The sequence below is a fragment of the Microtus oregoni genome, unplaced genomic scaffold (genome assembly GCF_018167655.1).
Source record: "Microtus oregoni isolate MIOR12 unplaced genomic scaffold, Mior012 000015F_ref0000493, whole genome shotgun sequence".
Lineage (NCBI taxonomy): Eukaryota > Metazoa > Chordata > Mammalia > Rodentia > Cricetidae > Microtus > Microtus oregoni.
The window spans coordinates 24,338,521-24,352,709 of NW_024543074.1; the positions used below are offsets into that span (position 1 = coordinate 24,338,521).

Consider the following 14,189-nt stretch of genomic DNA (forward strand, 5'->3'; position numbering starts at 1 on the left):
ATGGGACATTTGGCTCTAGCACTGAGAGACGCATGCAGGGAAGCGACTTGTATTCCCCTAGAGAGCCACGTCTTTCTCTGCCTTTGTCCTTGTCCTTATCTGGTCTGGGAGGGGAGTTGAGGGCAGTTTGTAGACCAAAGCCCCAGAAGAGTAGATAACTGATAACTCGCTTAAAGTTGAAGAGGGAGATGTGAACTGAGCTGCCCGGCTTAGCTTGCTGTCATCTCATGATGTCTGGGTGGGGGCAGATCTGGGCTGGTCCATTCAGTGCTACTTCTCTCTGGGCGTCTGTTTCCTGAACTCTCTGTGATTGCCCATCTCTGTGCCCTGGCAAGGAGCTTGTCTCATTGTTCAGTCCCCACTGGCATCTACGAGGTCTGAGCTGCCCAAGCAGAGGAGACTACATTGCTCTTTCTATCTGGGGTCACAGAGGAGGGGCTACTGCTGACAGGTAGCTCTAGTCCCAGCCAGCTCTCCAGTTTCATCTACCCAAATGTCTATGGGATGGGTGAGTTAGAAGGAACCCTCTCCCAAAGCTGGGTTCTTGTCCCCTAGTACGGTCCTTCAGAAATACCCACAGGCTCTACCAGGGAAGCTGAACCTTGTGACCTGTGACCCAAAGTAGGTTCGTGTGTGTGTGTGTGTGTGTGTGTGTGTGTGTGTAGGAGCAGGCCAGGGAAGAATGGGCTGGTGCTAGGAGGGTTTTGTATTTGCTTTTTCCCATATCATTCTGATCCATCATGAGCCATGCATTGCTTTCAAGGCCGTAGTCTTCCATTCTGTACAACGCATGCTGCATAAATTTTGTATTCCAGTCTCTTTCTCACTGGCCGGTATTTGACTGAACCAAGTTAGGTGGTTAGGTCAGTGCTGGCTTGTAGTGATCTCCTAGAAATGGGTGCTATCCCTGTTCTGGTTCTGGCTCATTTTTTACTTTATCGAGTCATCGGAGGTGTGGGAGGGTGCTGGGCTGTGGTGGGTGGGTGGGTGGGGGTAGAGGAGCTGGGCAGGCTCACATAGTGTTTCCCTTTTCGCTTGGCTCACAATCCTTCCCAGAGATCTGGGTGGCCTTCTGCCCACCCCACAGAAGAGGAACCAAGAGGGCAGAGTAAGTGGGGGCAGGAAGCGGAAAGGGACTGGGGACAGGGGTGGAGTCTTGATAGGTGGTAATTATAATGGTTCCTATGGGAGGACAGGACCCTGTGCCACTCATTTCCATTCATTCATAACATGGTAAGGTTGGCAACATCCTTCCTGTACGACAGAGAAGATAGCTGAGACCAGAGAGATTAAATCAGTTAAGTGAGGTCACCCATCCTCAGAGCTTGGGAGCCTGAGGACTGAGCAGGGGCCAGTGCAAATGGCTCTGGAATGGCTCCTACCCACCTCCAGGACTCAGGTACTGAAATGAGAAGTCACACAGGCACTTCCCTCTGTCTGCCTGGGCTCTTACCCTGGGGCTGAAGGGACTCTGGGTTCCTCTGGCCTCTCCAATTCCCCTGGATCCAGATGTCCTTAAGGAATCCAGGATGCTCCATGTCCCCTCGCTACCAATGCTCCAGGCTGCTGTTGCTTCTTGGAGGATGTCTGAGTCCTATCAGTGCTCTTTGTGACTGCTAGGAGTCAGAAACTCAGGAGACAGCCATTAGCCTAGCCTGAAGCCTGAAACCCACCCTGTTGCTGCGTGGATACTCTGCAGCTATTTGGGCCTGGGCCCGTGTGCTTCTTGGCTCTGGAACACTTAGTATAGGAGGCATCAGACCTTCACGTCTCCGTGGACCAGGAGGCCTAGTAGAACATCTGTCAATTGTGCCTTCCCCAGCAGAGGTGTGATGGGCAGTGCTCACACATGGTCTGTGTGGGTGGTGGGGTGTGTCCAGGTCTGGTGCAACTGCAGCACCACCTCTTTCTTTGATGCATACACGAAAGCATGCTAATGTGTGCTCCTGGGACAACCTCACTCTCGGCTCTTGCTGACTGATGAAACGCGAGACGTTTGAAGGAGGCATTCTGCTCTTAATGGACTCATGTGATACCCACCCTAGCCTTCCCTGGAAACTGTGTGGCTCACCCTGGAGCTTTTGTACCCAGTGAGGTTGCTTGGTGAACTGAAGGAAGTCTCAGACTTGTCTATGGAAGTAGGCAGAGTGGTAGATGGGCTGTTTGTTGTCTTGTTTATCAAGCTTTTCTTGGGACTTTCCCAGTGGTGATACAGGGGAAGAAAGAGGAGAGAAGAAAGATCCGGTTTATGCTGGGCCATTGGCTTCTGACACAGCTCGACAGGAGCTCAGATGATGCTCTAAAACTTGATGCCTGGGCTGAGGAGATGGCTTTCAAGCATGAGGACCCGAGTTTGGTCTCTAGCACAGGCAATGTGCACTTTTAAAAAAGCCAGGCGTGATGATGTGCAATTGCAATCCCAGCGCTATGGAGACAGAGACAGAGCATACTTGGGGCTCTCTGACCAGCAAGCTTAACATAATTGGTGAGCTCCAGGCCAATGAGAGACCCTCTTTCTTTTTTTTTAACTTTTTTTTTTTATTGAGAAAAGAAAAAAAAAAAAACAAATTTCCTCCTCCTCCCAGCCTCCCATTTCCTTCCCCCTCCTCCCACCCTTCTCCCCCTCCCCCCACTCCTCTCCCCTCCCTCTCCAGCCCAAAGAGCAGTCAGATTTCCCTGCCCTGTGGTAAGTCCTAGGTCCTCCCCCCTCCGTGCATTTCTAGGAAGGTGAACATCCAAACTGGCTAGGCTCCCACAAAGCCAGCACATTACGTAGGTTCAAAACCCCGTGCCATTGTCCTTGGGTTCTCATCAGCCCTCATTGTTCGCCATGCTCAGAGAGTCCAGTTTTATCCCATGCTTTTTCCGTCACAGTTCAGCTGGCCTTGGTGAGCTCCCAATAGATCAGCTCCACTGTCTCAGTGGGTGGGTGCTCCCCTCGTGGTCCCGACTTCTTTGCTCATGTTCTCCCTCCTTCTGCTCCTCATCGGGACCTTGGGAGCTCAGTCCAGTGCTCCAGTGTGGGGAGAGACCCTCTTTCAAAGGAGATGGACGACAGCATTCCTGAGAATATCTAAGACCACCCTCGGGCTTCCACATGCTCATGTGTGCATGTGCAATCCATTCACTGTGTGCTTACATGTGCACACACGTGTGTGCACGCACACACACACACTGAGGAATGAGAAAAAAAAAACAATCTCTCTCTGTCCATTTTCTCTCCATCTTTTTGCTGGTTGACTTCCTATACTCTTTATGGTCCCAGCCTTCTGTCCTGTGGTTTAGGACATGGTGCAGACAGTTGAAGGCATCTGTGGATTGGGTCTTAGGGTCTGCTTAGGTCTTCTGAACCTGTTCCTTGTGCCAGTAGAGTAGATGCTGGACTGTCCAGGCTCAGACAGGAATCGCCCCTGACCATGATGCTAATTGAGTGCACATATATTTTCTCTAAGGGAGGTTAAAGGGAAACAGGGCAGGTGGAGCGTTCAGGGTGTCTCTGGGATCTATTGGGAATCTCCTGGGCATGGGGTGGATGCAGGAGCAGCTCGCTGGAGTGAGCATCCTGTAGGAAGCTGTAAGTTCAGCGAGGTCCTAACTAACCTAGGCAGAGTCTTCCTTTTTGGGGTACAAGTGAGCATGAGGTCCAGCCGGAACCAAGGACATCTAGGTTTCTGCTGGGAGCCATAGTGATCTTTGGAGAGGCTGTCAACTCTGCCTGTAGCACTCTGGACAAGGGGATAGAGGTCACTGGAGGCAGCTAGAGAAGCTTTGTGCCCTTCTTCCTTGTTTGTCCCTCAGGGCCACACAACCTGTTGTCTCTATGATCTGTGTCTGTTATCAGAGACGATCGCTGTGTCGGCACTGGTGCGTGTGATTGCGAGGATATCCTGTACTTCCTGCTGGAAAGATGAACTTGCTTGCACATAGGGCTGTCCTCCTCCCATCCCTGCCTACAGGAATCAGGGAAGTGCTCCCAGTTTGATCTAGACCCTCAAATGGGCCCAAGAAGTGCAGTTCAGAGTCCATACGTATGTATGTATGGTGTGTGTATGTATGTGTATACGTGTGATGACATAGTCCAGGCACATGAGCATTCTGAGTGTATGGATGTGTATGTTCATGTGTGCTCATGAACACCTGTCTGCATTCATGCATGTTCATATGTCCAGATGGGCATCTAGAGGTAAATAAAAGGTGTTCACTTTTCTATGTAAAAGTCTGTGTTAATTTTTGTTCACAGTGCACACGTGAGTGTGCAAAACATATGTCTAATGATTTGTATGTGGGCCTATTCATGCCTGAGTAGACATGTGTACTTGTATGTGCCCATATGTGTGGATGTATACTTATGTCCTGTGTGTACTGATACGTGCAGTTATCTAGGTGTGGTGGTTTTTTTGACTGTGTGCTGAGCATTGAGGAGCAGCAAGTTCTCTGTCTCAGGCATCTTAAAGTTGGAAAGGGTTCTAGTTTTTTTGTGGCTTCTCTCCCAGGCAAGGCTATGGGAATCCTTGGTCCTCTTTTGGTTTCCAGGAAGCTGCTGTGTGGGGCCAGCTGCCACAGGGGGCTGTGGTGCAATCTGCTGGCTGAGCCCCTTCCGGAGCTGTGGGTTCCTCTGGGTGTGGGGAAGCTGCCCTTTGTGACCTCCCTGCCTACTGTGGTGCCTCCTGGAGTGCAGGACACACCTCTAGGCCCTGCAGCCTCAGCCACCGGAAGCTCTACTTGGGGGACAGGCGAGGAGGGAGGTGCCCTGCCTGGCGCCCCACCCTACACTGTGGCTGCCACCCTGCCGCTTCTCAGCCTTTTTTCTAACAACCCCGGGGGACTTCTCTGGGACCCGGGGCCACACTGCTGCGACCATGATTCGCAGGAAGCGCAGCGTCTCCTTTGGGGGCTTTGGATGGTGGGTGACGGAAGGGGCCACGACTGAGATGAGAGTGGACTTAGAGAATGGGTCTTGTTGGGTGACTGGGCTGCGGGGTTCAGCTTTTGTCTGAGACCTGGGTCTGTGGGGAGCACTTTCAGTTGCCAGGTAGACATGGAGGATCCTGAGGGGCCGTTGGAGGCCCAGATCTGCCTGGTTGTGAGAAGCAAGGTCTGCAAGAGATCCAGAAGGTCAGGGTGGCTGCCTCTGTGGGCGTGAGTGTGAGACCGCAGTGGAACGTGTGTGTGTGTGTTCTAGTGTGCGCTCCTGTATGTTCATGCATATCTGTGGGTATTCGTGTGTATGCGCGTGCATGTGTGACGTGACTGTAATCTATGGGTGTGCGGTGTGTGCCTGGCTGGACAGATGTGCCTTTGAGTGTGACCACGTGTGTTTTTTACTGGTTCAGAGCAAGCACCTACCTTGCTTCTCTGGTGTTCTGTATCCATGTGTGCCTCTCTGTTCTGTTGTGACTCTATGGCAGGAGACCCCTGGGCTGCCACCTCTCTAGGGGTGAGTCGTGAGGGGAGGGACAGACCCGTCTTCAACTTTGCCATTCTCTCTGACCCACCTTGGCTCCATTCACCCCCGCATCCAGCCTTTCGCTTATCCTCTGAGCTGCTTTTTGACACTAAGCTTCTGGCTGTCTCCCCAGAGGCTGAAAGCAGGGCCTGAAGTCAAAGACTTGTCTCACCTCACTAGCTGCATGCTGCTCAACCGGCAGGGCAGCCTAGTGGTTTTCCTTGTCAGTTTCTGTTCAGCTGCTGGGCCCAGGGGATTGTGGCCCTGAGGGAGGGAGGATGTCTGGGGCCTTGGCTGGAATGACAGCTGGCACTGGGAGTGGTAGAGGCAGGATGGTTGGGGGGACACAGCAGGGGTGCGAGGAGAGGGGCTTTTTCTTTTCTCACTTCCCTTTTTGAGAGCACTTGGCCATCCATTCTCTCTCAGGATTCTGGGCACTCTGTGTTTGGCAGACGCTACAGTGAAGGGTGGCAGTGTGGTACCTGCCCATAGGCCATGCCCAGCGCTGGGGGAAGGACTGATGGTGGATCTAGGTCTGATTCACACAGTCTGCTTCCCGCTTTGGGAGGGATGTGTGAAGTTGGTCTGGGATCCCTGCAGCCCGGGGCTTAGGTGGGATCTCGATCTCCCAGACGCACCTGTGAAGTAGGGCACACGCACACTCAGAGGGCTTGCCAGCAGAAAGCTCGTTTTGCAAGGCTTCGTTATTAGAGTGTGTGTATGTGTGTACGCACCTGCGTGTGCTTATGTGCGCAGGTACATGTTTATGAGTGAACATATATATGTAGAGATTTAAAGACACTTTCAGGTGCCATTCCTTAAGCATCGTTCACCATTCATGTATTAATTTGTTTGTCTATTCAGTTTTAAAATTCCCGGTCTACGAGTCCTCCCCTAGAAGCATGCACCATCACCACAGAACCTCTGTTAGCCATTGCCCACTCTTCTGCTCCCTTCTGTGCCAGCACCAGTGCTGGTCCCGCAGTCTCTCTGATCTTCTTCATCCTGCTTCCACACTGCCATCCCCATTTTCCTGAGCTCCTCTCCTCCACAGGGAGGCTGTGTCTTGCAAGTCTGTGTCTGGGCTCACTTTCTTTAATCCAAGGAATCACGAATCCTGAGAAGCCAGTTGTCTCACCACCACCCGAGTGGGTTCTGAACCAAATACAAAGAAGACATCTGGTGCCGACTTGTACGTTTTGGCTAGCTTCCCCCGGATTTCTGACTTAAGTACTTTTCCCTTCCTAGGGTGAAGTAGATAGTGGGTCACGAGCTTTCTGGTCTGGGGTAGGTACTTTGTCATTCTTGGTGCTGGTGAGCTTCAAGCAGCTAAGCAGGAGAAGAGCCCACTCATTTGTCTGTTTTTGAGACAGGGTCTTCTCTGGTAAGGTATTAGCCTAGGCTGGCTGGCCTAAGAGCCCTGGAGCTTCTCCCTCTGCAGCCCTGTGCACACTACCCTTGGCTTTAAAGAAATGTGCCTTCTGGAGCTTTATTTTTTATTTTAAGATTTATTTACTTTTATGTGTATGGGTGTTTTGCCTGCATGTATATCTGCTTGAGGATGCCAGATCCCCTGAAGCTGGAGTTATAGATAGCTGTGAGCTACCATGTGGGTGCTGGGAATTGAACCTGGGTCCTTTGGAAGAGCAGTCAGTGCTCTTAATTGCTGAGCCTTCTCTCCTGCCCCCTGGGGCTTTAATTAAGGTCTTGAGCTCACAAAGCAGGCACTTCATTGACTGAATTCTCTTCACAGCCCTTAGTGTTTTTATTTATTTTTTTGTCCAGCCCCAACAAGCAGGTCTGTGGTACAGAGCCTCCAAGAAAACCTGACTGGTGGTTAAACCTGGTCAGGTGAGGCAGAGGACACAGTGTGTCAAGGAAAGCCATGGAGAGAGTGACCTAGTACGTCCTAGGGACTCTATGTGCTTTACAATGTCCCCTAAACTGGGTTCCAGGATGACAAACCATTCTCTATCTTCCTCACCATGGGAGTAAAGACCCTGGCACATCAAACATGCCCCACATATGCTGGTGGGATAACCGGGGTCTTTCTGATACAATGATGGGTTGAGACCCATTGAGTCTGTAGGGATGTCATAGGGTTAGGAAAGACTGGGGGCACAGCTGTCAGCTAGGAGGGGATGCACAGATGGCTGGGGTACAGAACCTGGAGCCCAGGTCCTCCCAGACAGTGAAGATGATCTCAGATGGAGTTTCAAAAGCTCCACTGTTGTCAGGGTAGAGAGACAGTGGCATCGAGGCAGGCATGGTGAAGTGAGTGGGATGCTTCCAGGGAGAGAGGAGCTGGGGACTTGGTTTCCCGAAAGGGACAGCTCCAGCCCCACAACCCTACCCAAACCACAAGCTCGCAGGGTCTCACTCCAGCATGGGAACCCCGGTGGGCAGGCTGCTTGGTGGGAGAGATGTGGGCTCAGGGACCAGGAAGGTCTGCTGTGGTGAGGGATCCTGTCTGAGCAGGCAGAAATTGGGAGGGCACACATGAGGGCAGGATTTAGAGTGGCTTCCACCTCAGCGACTGGGGATCTCTGAGAGCTTGCGCCTTCCCTGGGCCTCTCTGGGTCTCACTTTCCTCGTGTGTCAATGGGGACCTCATGCCGTAGCACAGGACTGGTAGAAGAATTAAGAGAGTTCTTGAGAAGGTGTAGAACATGTGGGCTTTTGGTCATGGGTTACCAGGGTAGCCCTGGCTATGAGCATTGACAGCAGAATGAGCCATTCTGATTACTGGATAGGTATGGGTTCACTGGGAGGGGCGGAGGGTCTGTCTTCAGGGTAGAAACCTAAGGAAAGGGCCTGGATAAGGCCTGAGGGAGAGGCTGAGAGACACGGGCCACACACCCTGGGTGCAGCTGGCTCTGCTGGTAGGGACTGAGATGAGGGGTGCTGGAAGAGGAGCAGAGAGATGGAATCCTGTTCTTTATTGGGGGGCTCCAACGCAGCTCAGAGCTTAATGCCAGTCAGGGATGTCTGGGCAGCTGTGCCCTTGCCTTGTGGGCCCCTCTCCTTTCTGCCCTCTTTTCCCTAAGGGTTTGCCTATGGGAAGGAGTTGAGCTTGCCAACGGGGGCCTGAGTGAACTTTCAGGGTGCCAAGCACCTTAGAGGTGGTGATGAGTTTCATGCCACTGATGACAATAACACCGATGGTGGTGGAGACACTGATAGTGATGGCGATACCCAGGGAACGATGGTAGTGACAGTGATGCTTAGGTGACATTGGTAGTGATGACTGTGTCGTTGAAGGCGATGGTGGCTTCTGAGGTGACACAGATGAAGACTGGTCATGATGGCGACATGGGGGGTGATGATGGTATACTTAGTGGGAGTGGTGGCATTGGTTGTGATGGGGGCGCAGGTGTTGATGAATTGGTAGTGATGGTGGTGGCATTGGTTGTGATGGGGGCGCAGGTGTTGATGAATTGGTAGTGATGGTGGTGGCATTGGTTGTGATGGGGGCGCAGGTGTTGATGAATTGGTAGTGATGGTGGTGGCATTGGTTGTGATGGGGGCGCAGGTGTTGATGAATTGGTAGTGATGGTGGTGGCATTGGTTGTGATGGGGGCGCAGGTGTTGATGAATTGGTAGTGATGGTGGTGGCATTGGTTGTGATGGGGGCGCAGGTGTTGATGAATTGGTAGTGATGGTGGTGGCATTGGTTGTGATGGGGGCGCAGGTGTTGATGAATTGGTAGTGATGGTGGTGGCATTGGTTGTGATGGGGGCGCAGGTGTTGATGAATTGGTAGTGATGGTGGTGGCATTGGTTGTGATGGGGGTGCGGGTGTTGATGAATTGGTAGTGATGGTGGTGGCATTGGTTGTGATGGGGATGCAGGTGTTGATGACATTGGTAGTGATGGCGGTGGCACAGGTGTGATATGAAGTGGGTGATGATGGCACTGTCAGGTTGTAGTTCCTCTTGCTATGATGGTTTAGAGGCTGATGCCTGTTAGTGATGGTGGTAACAATGACTGTGAAAGTGGCACAGGTGATGATGACTCTTAGTGACGGTGGCAGCAATAGTCACAATGGTGACACGGGTGAAATGACCTCTAACCAATAAAAGACAGGAAGAACCTTGCCCACTGCTTCTCTGGTGGGCAAAGGAACCTCCTTTTCCAGCCATAAGGGCTGGCATATGTGGGGTAAAAATAGAACCTCACACATGGCCTCCGTTGCCAGAGAAGGTGGTGCAGGCAGGGGTGGGGAGCGCTGCTGTGTGCAGCAAATGTGCTCTTCCCTGCTCCCAGTTTGAGCCAACCTGCAGCTCTCCTTGGAATCTGCTGTTGGCTTCTGTCCCAGGGGTGGGACCTCTGATGGAAGAGCATCTCGCGGAGCAGGAGAGTTCCTGTGGCTGAGGTGCTTTTTCTCCTGTGTCATCTACACAGAACGTCGAGGGCTCTAGATCAGCGTTTCTCAGCCTGTGGGTTGCAGCCCCTTTGGCAAGCCTCTACCTCCAAAAATATTTACATTACAATTCATGACAGTAGCAAAATTATAGTTATGAAGTATCAACAAAAATAATTTTATAGTTGGGGGTCAGCACAGCATAAGGAACCATATTCAAGGGTTGCAGCATTAGGAAGGTTGAGAACCACTGCTCTAGAGCCAGACCCGGCCAGAGCGCTCACCCCATGAAGCCGAGTTTCAATCTCTAAAATCCCGAGAGTCCTAGTACCTTTCTGTTTCAGTTTCATTTCTGCTGCAGTGACAGAAACCTTACCAAAGCGACTTTAGGGGAGAAAGATAACTGAGAGAAGTCAAGGTAGGAACTTGAAGACAGGCCTGCTTGTTATTGCATGCAGCATCACCTCTGAGCAAGGAGCTCATCTCACAGTCAAAGAAGCATAGCAGGAGCCATGGAGGATGCTTCTGTCTGTCTGTCTGTCTGGCTGGCTTAGGCATACATACATAGACACACACACACGTAGAAAGTTGTTTTGATTATTTTTTGTTTTATTATTTTTAATTACATGTATGTGTCTGTGTGGGGGTATATGCATACGAATGCAGGTGCCCTCAGAGGCTAGGCATGTTCGACGTTCCTGGAGCTGGAGGTCGGGGTGGTTGTGATCCCCCCTAATATACAGGTGCTGGGAATTGAACTTGGGTCCTCTGTAAGAACAATACATGTGTTTAACTGCTGAGCCAGCTTTCCAGTTCTCAACTAACTTTCTTGTACAGTTCAGGACTATGTACCTAGAGAATGGTGCTGCCCACAGTGGGCTCGGGCCTCCTACATCAATTGCCGTTATGACAATCTCCCACAGATACGCTCGCAGGCCGCTCTGATCTAGGTGTTTCCTTTTTCTAGACAGTTTTCAGTTGCGTCAGGTTGACAGAAGCCGCCCAGGGGGAAGCTTCTCATGGGGGTATGTGTGGCTCAACCCTTATGGAACTCCGATTTCCTTTCTTGAACTGGAGGAAAGATTGCCTTGTGGCAGCTTTCCTCATAGGGCAGATGCAGAAGGGAGCCTGCGTTTCCACACTGACTCAAGTTTTTGCTTTTCTCTTGGCAGGATTGACAAGACCATGCTGGCAGGTCTGAAGGTCAAGTGAGTAGCTTTCCAATTTTTTCTTTTTGTTTGTTTGTGTATTTTTTGTTTTTCGAGACAGGGTTTCTCTGTAGCTTTGAAGCCTGTCCTAGAACTGGCTCTGTAGGCCTGGCTGGCCTCAGACTCAGAGATCTGCCTGCTTCTGCTTCCGAGGTGCTGGGATTAAAGGCGTGTGTCACCACTGTCTTGCCCCTTTCCAGTTCTTTAGGGGTCAGAGATGGCTGGTGTCCCTGTTCTGAAGTAATGGGCCCCTGAGCCCTGGGACCTGATGTGTCCATATTGTGTGTGACAGGCAGATGCTATGTATTGTCAGATTCCAGGCCAGGCTGAAGGGGCTTCTGTACTGGAGGAGGCTGGGTGGGCGTCTTGAGCCCTGGATATCCAGAGAAAGGCAGAGGCCAGAGGCGTGAGTAACAGCGACAGGAGCAAGCATGGTAGGAATGCATTAGTGGGGATGACTTTCGGGCTGAACACTTATTGAAAGAAAGATGTATTTTCTAATATTTAAATTTTTATGTGAAGTCTCAATTTAAAGAGAGCATCTTTCTAACATTTTCTATCTATTTGTAAACATTGTCCTAGGACATCTTTCTTAAATTATTACTGTTTCATTCTGTGTGTATGGATGCTTTGCCTGCAAGCTTGTCTGTGCATCATGGGTGTGCCTGTTGCCTGCAGAGGCATAGGATTCCCAGACATTGGAGTTGCAGGCAGTTGTGAGCCATCTGTGGGTGCTAGGAATCAAACCCTGGTCCTCTGGAAGAACAACAAGTGTTCTAAACCACTGAGCCATCTCTCTAGCCCCTAGAACCTCTCTTAAAACACTATCAGTCTGTGTGTGGGATCAGCTGGCCATTGTGTCATCTGTTACTGACCGGTCACACTGCTGAGCCCAGCCTGGAGGCTCTCGGAGGCTTCCACACCACAAGTCTTAGGCCTGGGAACTGTAGGCTTAGGCCTGACATATGGTTGCTGGTCTCTGTAGGAAGGGTGAACAGAGGCCCCTTTGTCTTGAAACTGTTGTCTTCCCTTCCCTCACCACCTTCATTCTGTTCCCCTTTCTGTTCTGTAAACTATTTGGTCATTATCATTATGCCTTCTCTCGAGAGACTTACCCAACTTTAAGAACCTTCCATGTACATGCCTCTCTTGGGCCTGTTCCAACTGAATGAATTGAAAAGATAGAAAATTCTAGAAGGAACAAAAGCATTGATAACTACTGAAGATGTTTTTCTGCTGCATGTGAATTAGTTTGTACATGAAAATTTGTACAAGGGTTCAGTGGGCATGCACAAAGCCCTGGGTTCACTTAGCAGAACACAGACAGACAGACACACACACACACACACACACGCACAAACACACACACATAGACAAACACACAAGGCACACATAGACACACACACAAGCACACACAGGCACACATAGACAGACAGACACACACAGAAACAGACAAACACACGCACATACATTCTTTAACAAGTGGCTTCTCTGGTTGTCTCTGCTCCAAATCAGCTAAAGTGAGTCGTCTGGTTGCCAGTGTTGGCTTTTCTGGGTATAGGTGCCAGGATCAAAACAGTCAGACTTGAGGATTGGCATGTGAGGGGATAAGAATAGAAGGCCTTCCTTCCACTCAGTTGTAAGATGAGGGCTTGGGGAGGAGGGGATGGTGAGCAGGACTTGGAAAGACATTTTAGTCTTTCCACAGAGTTGAGGCCAGAAATGCCCACGGAGCACCCTTGGCTTCCAAAGCTGCTCTCAAGCTGGGGAAGGATGATTGGGCCACTGTCCAGTGTGGTGTGTACATCAGCACAGCCCACTTTAGGGCAGGCTGTCTAGGCAGTACACCGAACTCTTCAGTTTCATTTCCTTTTGCTTTGTTTTATTTTGTTTGTGCTAGGACTTGAACCCAGGAGTTTGTGCAGGCTAGGCAAGTGCTCTCCCACTGAGCTCTATCCCGCCATTTTTAAAATTTATTTTGTGCATGGGGTGGGGCACATGCCACGGTGCTTGTGTGATGGTCAGAGGACAGCTTGCTGTACTCAGTTCTCTCACTGTGTGGGTTCCAGGGATCAAACTCGGGTCATCAGGCTTGGCGGCAAGTGCCTTTACCCATGAGCCATCTTGACGGCCCTGGTTTTACTTTTAAAAATACTCTGTGTGTGTGTGTGTGTGTGTACACATGTGCAGAGTACAGAAGAAGGCATAGGATCCCCTGGTACTGGAGTTACAAGTGGTTGTGAGCTGTCCATTGTGGGTGTTGGGAATTGATCCCAGGTCCTCTAGAAGTGCTCTTGTCCATTGTGACATCTCTCCAGTCTTGTTCTTTTTACTTTTTAAAATGCAGCACAGTGTTTCATTAAGTTGCCCAGATTGGTCTTGTATTGCGTTAACTTTTTCTGGAGTGTTGTGAACGAGAGGTCTGTTCACTCCAGGTAGGGCGCCAATGACAGACCAAAGAAAAGACTTCATGCAAGTGTAGCTTGGTGAACTAATGAATTGAGTTGGGGTGACTCACAGGAGCTTGGCTGAGGGGCTGCCTGCAAGAGTGTGGACAACTTACTGGTCACTATGCCACCTAAGAAAGGCCCTTTCTCCTTAACAACTGTTAGCTGCTTGTTTTTCCTTTGGGGGAAAGGCTTGTAAGAGCCTCACGTACCAGTAAATCCTTCCTTGCCTCCTGTATCCTCTCTCCTTTAGAAGGGAGTACTTTTTAGCCTAGTCTTGTGTCTCACGTGGATAATCGGAGAGGCTATGATAGCAATGGCCATGTTATGCCGGGAGGACGGAGAGAACAACACCTTGAGTCTGTAATCCTGCTCAGTCTCTCCAGCAGCCAGGATTACAGGCTTGTATATACTTTAAGCTTTTGGCAACACGTCTGGCCTTTCCAGAGCTTCCCAGGGGTGTATCTGCATATTGAATGGGGTATGAGGTGTTAGACAGGGTTGCTGAGGGACATGGGGGTAGAAAAGTGTTTTTTTGGGGGGGGGGTTGCTTTAAGCCATCTAGGGCAGCTACAGCAGTGGTTTATAGAGGCCCTGTTTGTTTTAAGCAGAATATTTATAACCTGTAAAGGAGGGGGTGTATAGAGTGGTGTGAAAGCTGGGGGGATGGGGCAGTGCTGAGAGTTGGCTCCAGTAGGGTCTATGAATATGTGAGGGACAGAGTGC

The 14,189-nt window shown here is 50.7% G+C and overlaps 1 protein-coding gene across 4 annotated transcripts in view; it reads left to right on the forward strand.

Moving 5' to 3' along the window:
* The window catches only part of Rap1gap2 (RAP1 GTPase activating protein 2), a 227,824-nt gene that overhangs the window by 35,333 nt on the left and 178,302 nt on the right, over nt 1-14,189 (forward strand). For all 4 annotated transcript variants that reach the window (XM_041665619.1, XM_041665621.1, XM_041665622.1 and 1 more), the window contains one exon: nt 10,981-11,016. In XM_041665619.1, coding sequence (XP_041521553.1) covers nt 10,981-11,016 — 36 coding nt within the window. Of the gene's footprint in view, nt 1-10,980; nt 11,017-14,189 lie in introns of those variants that run through there.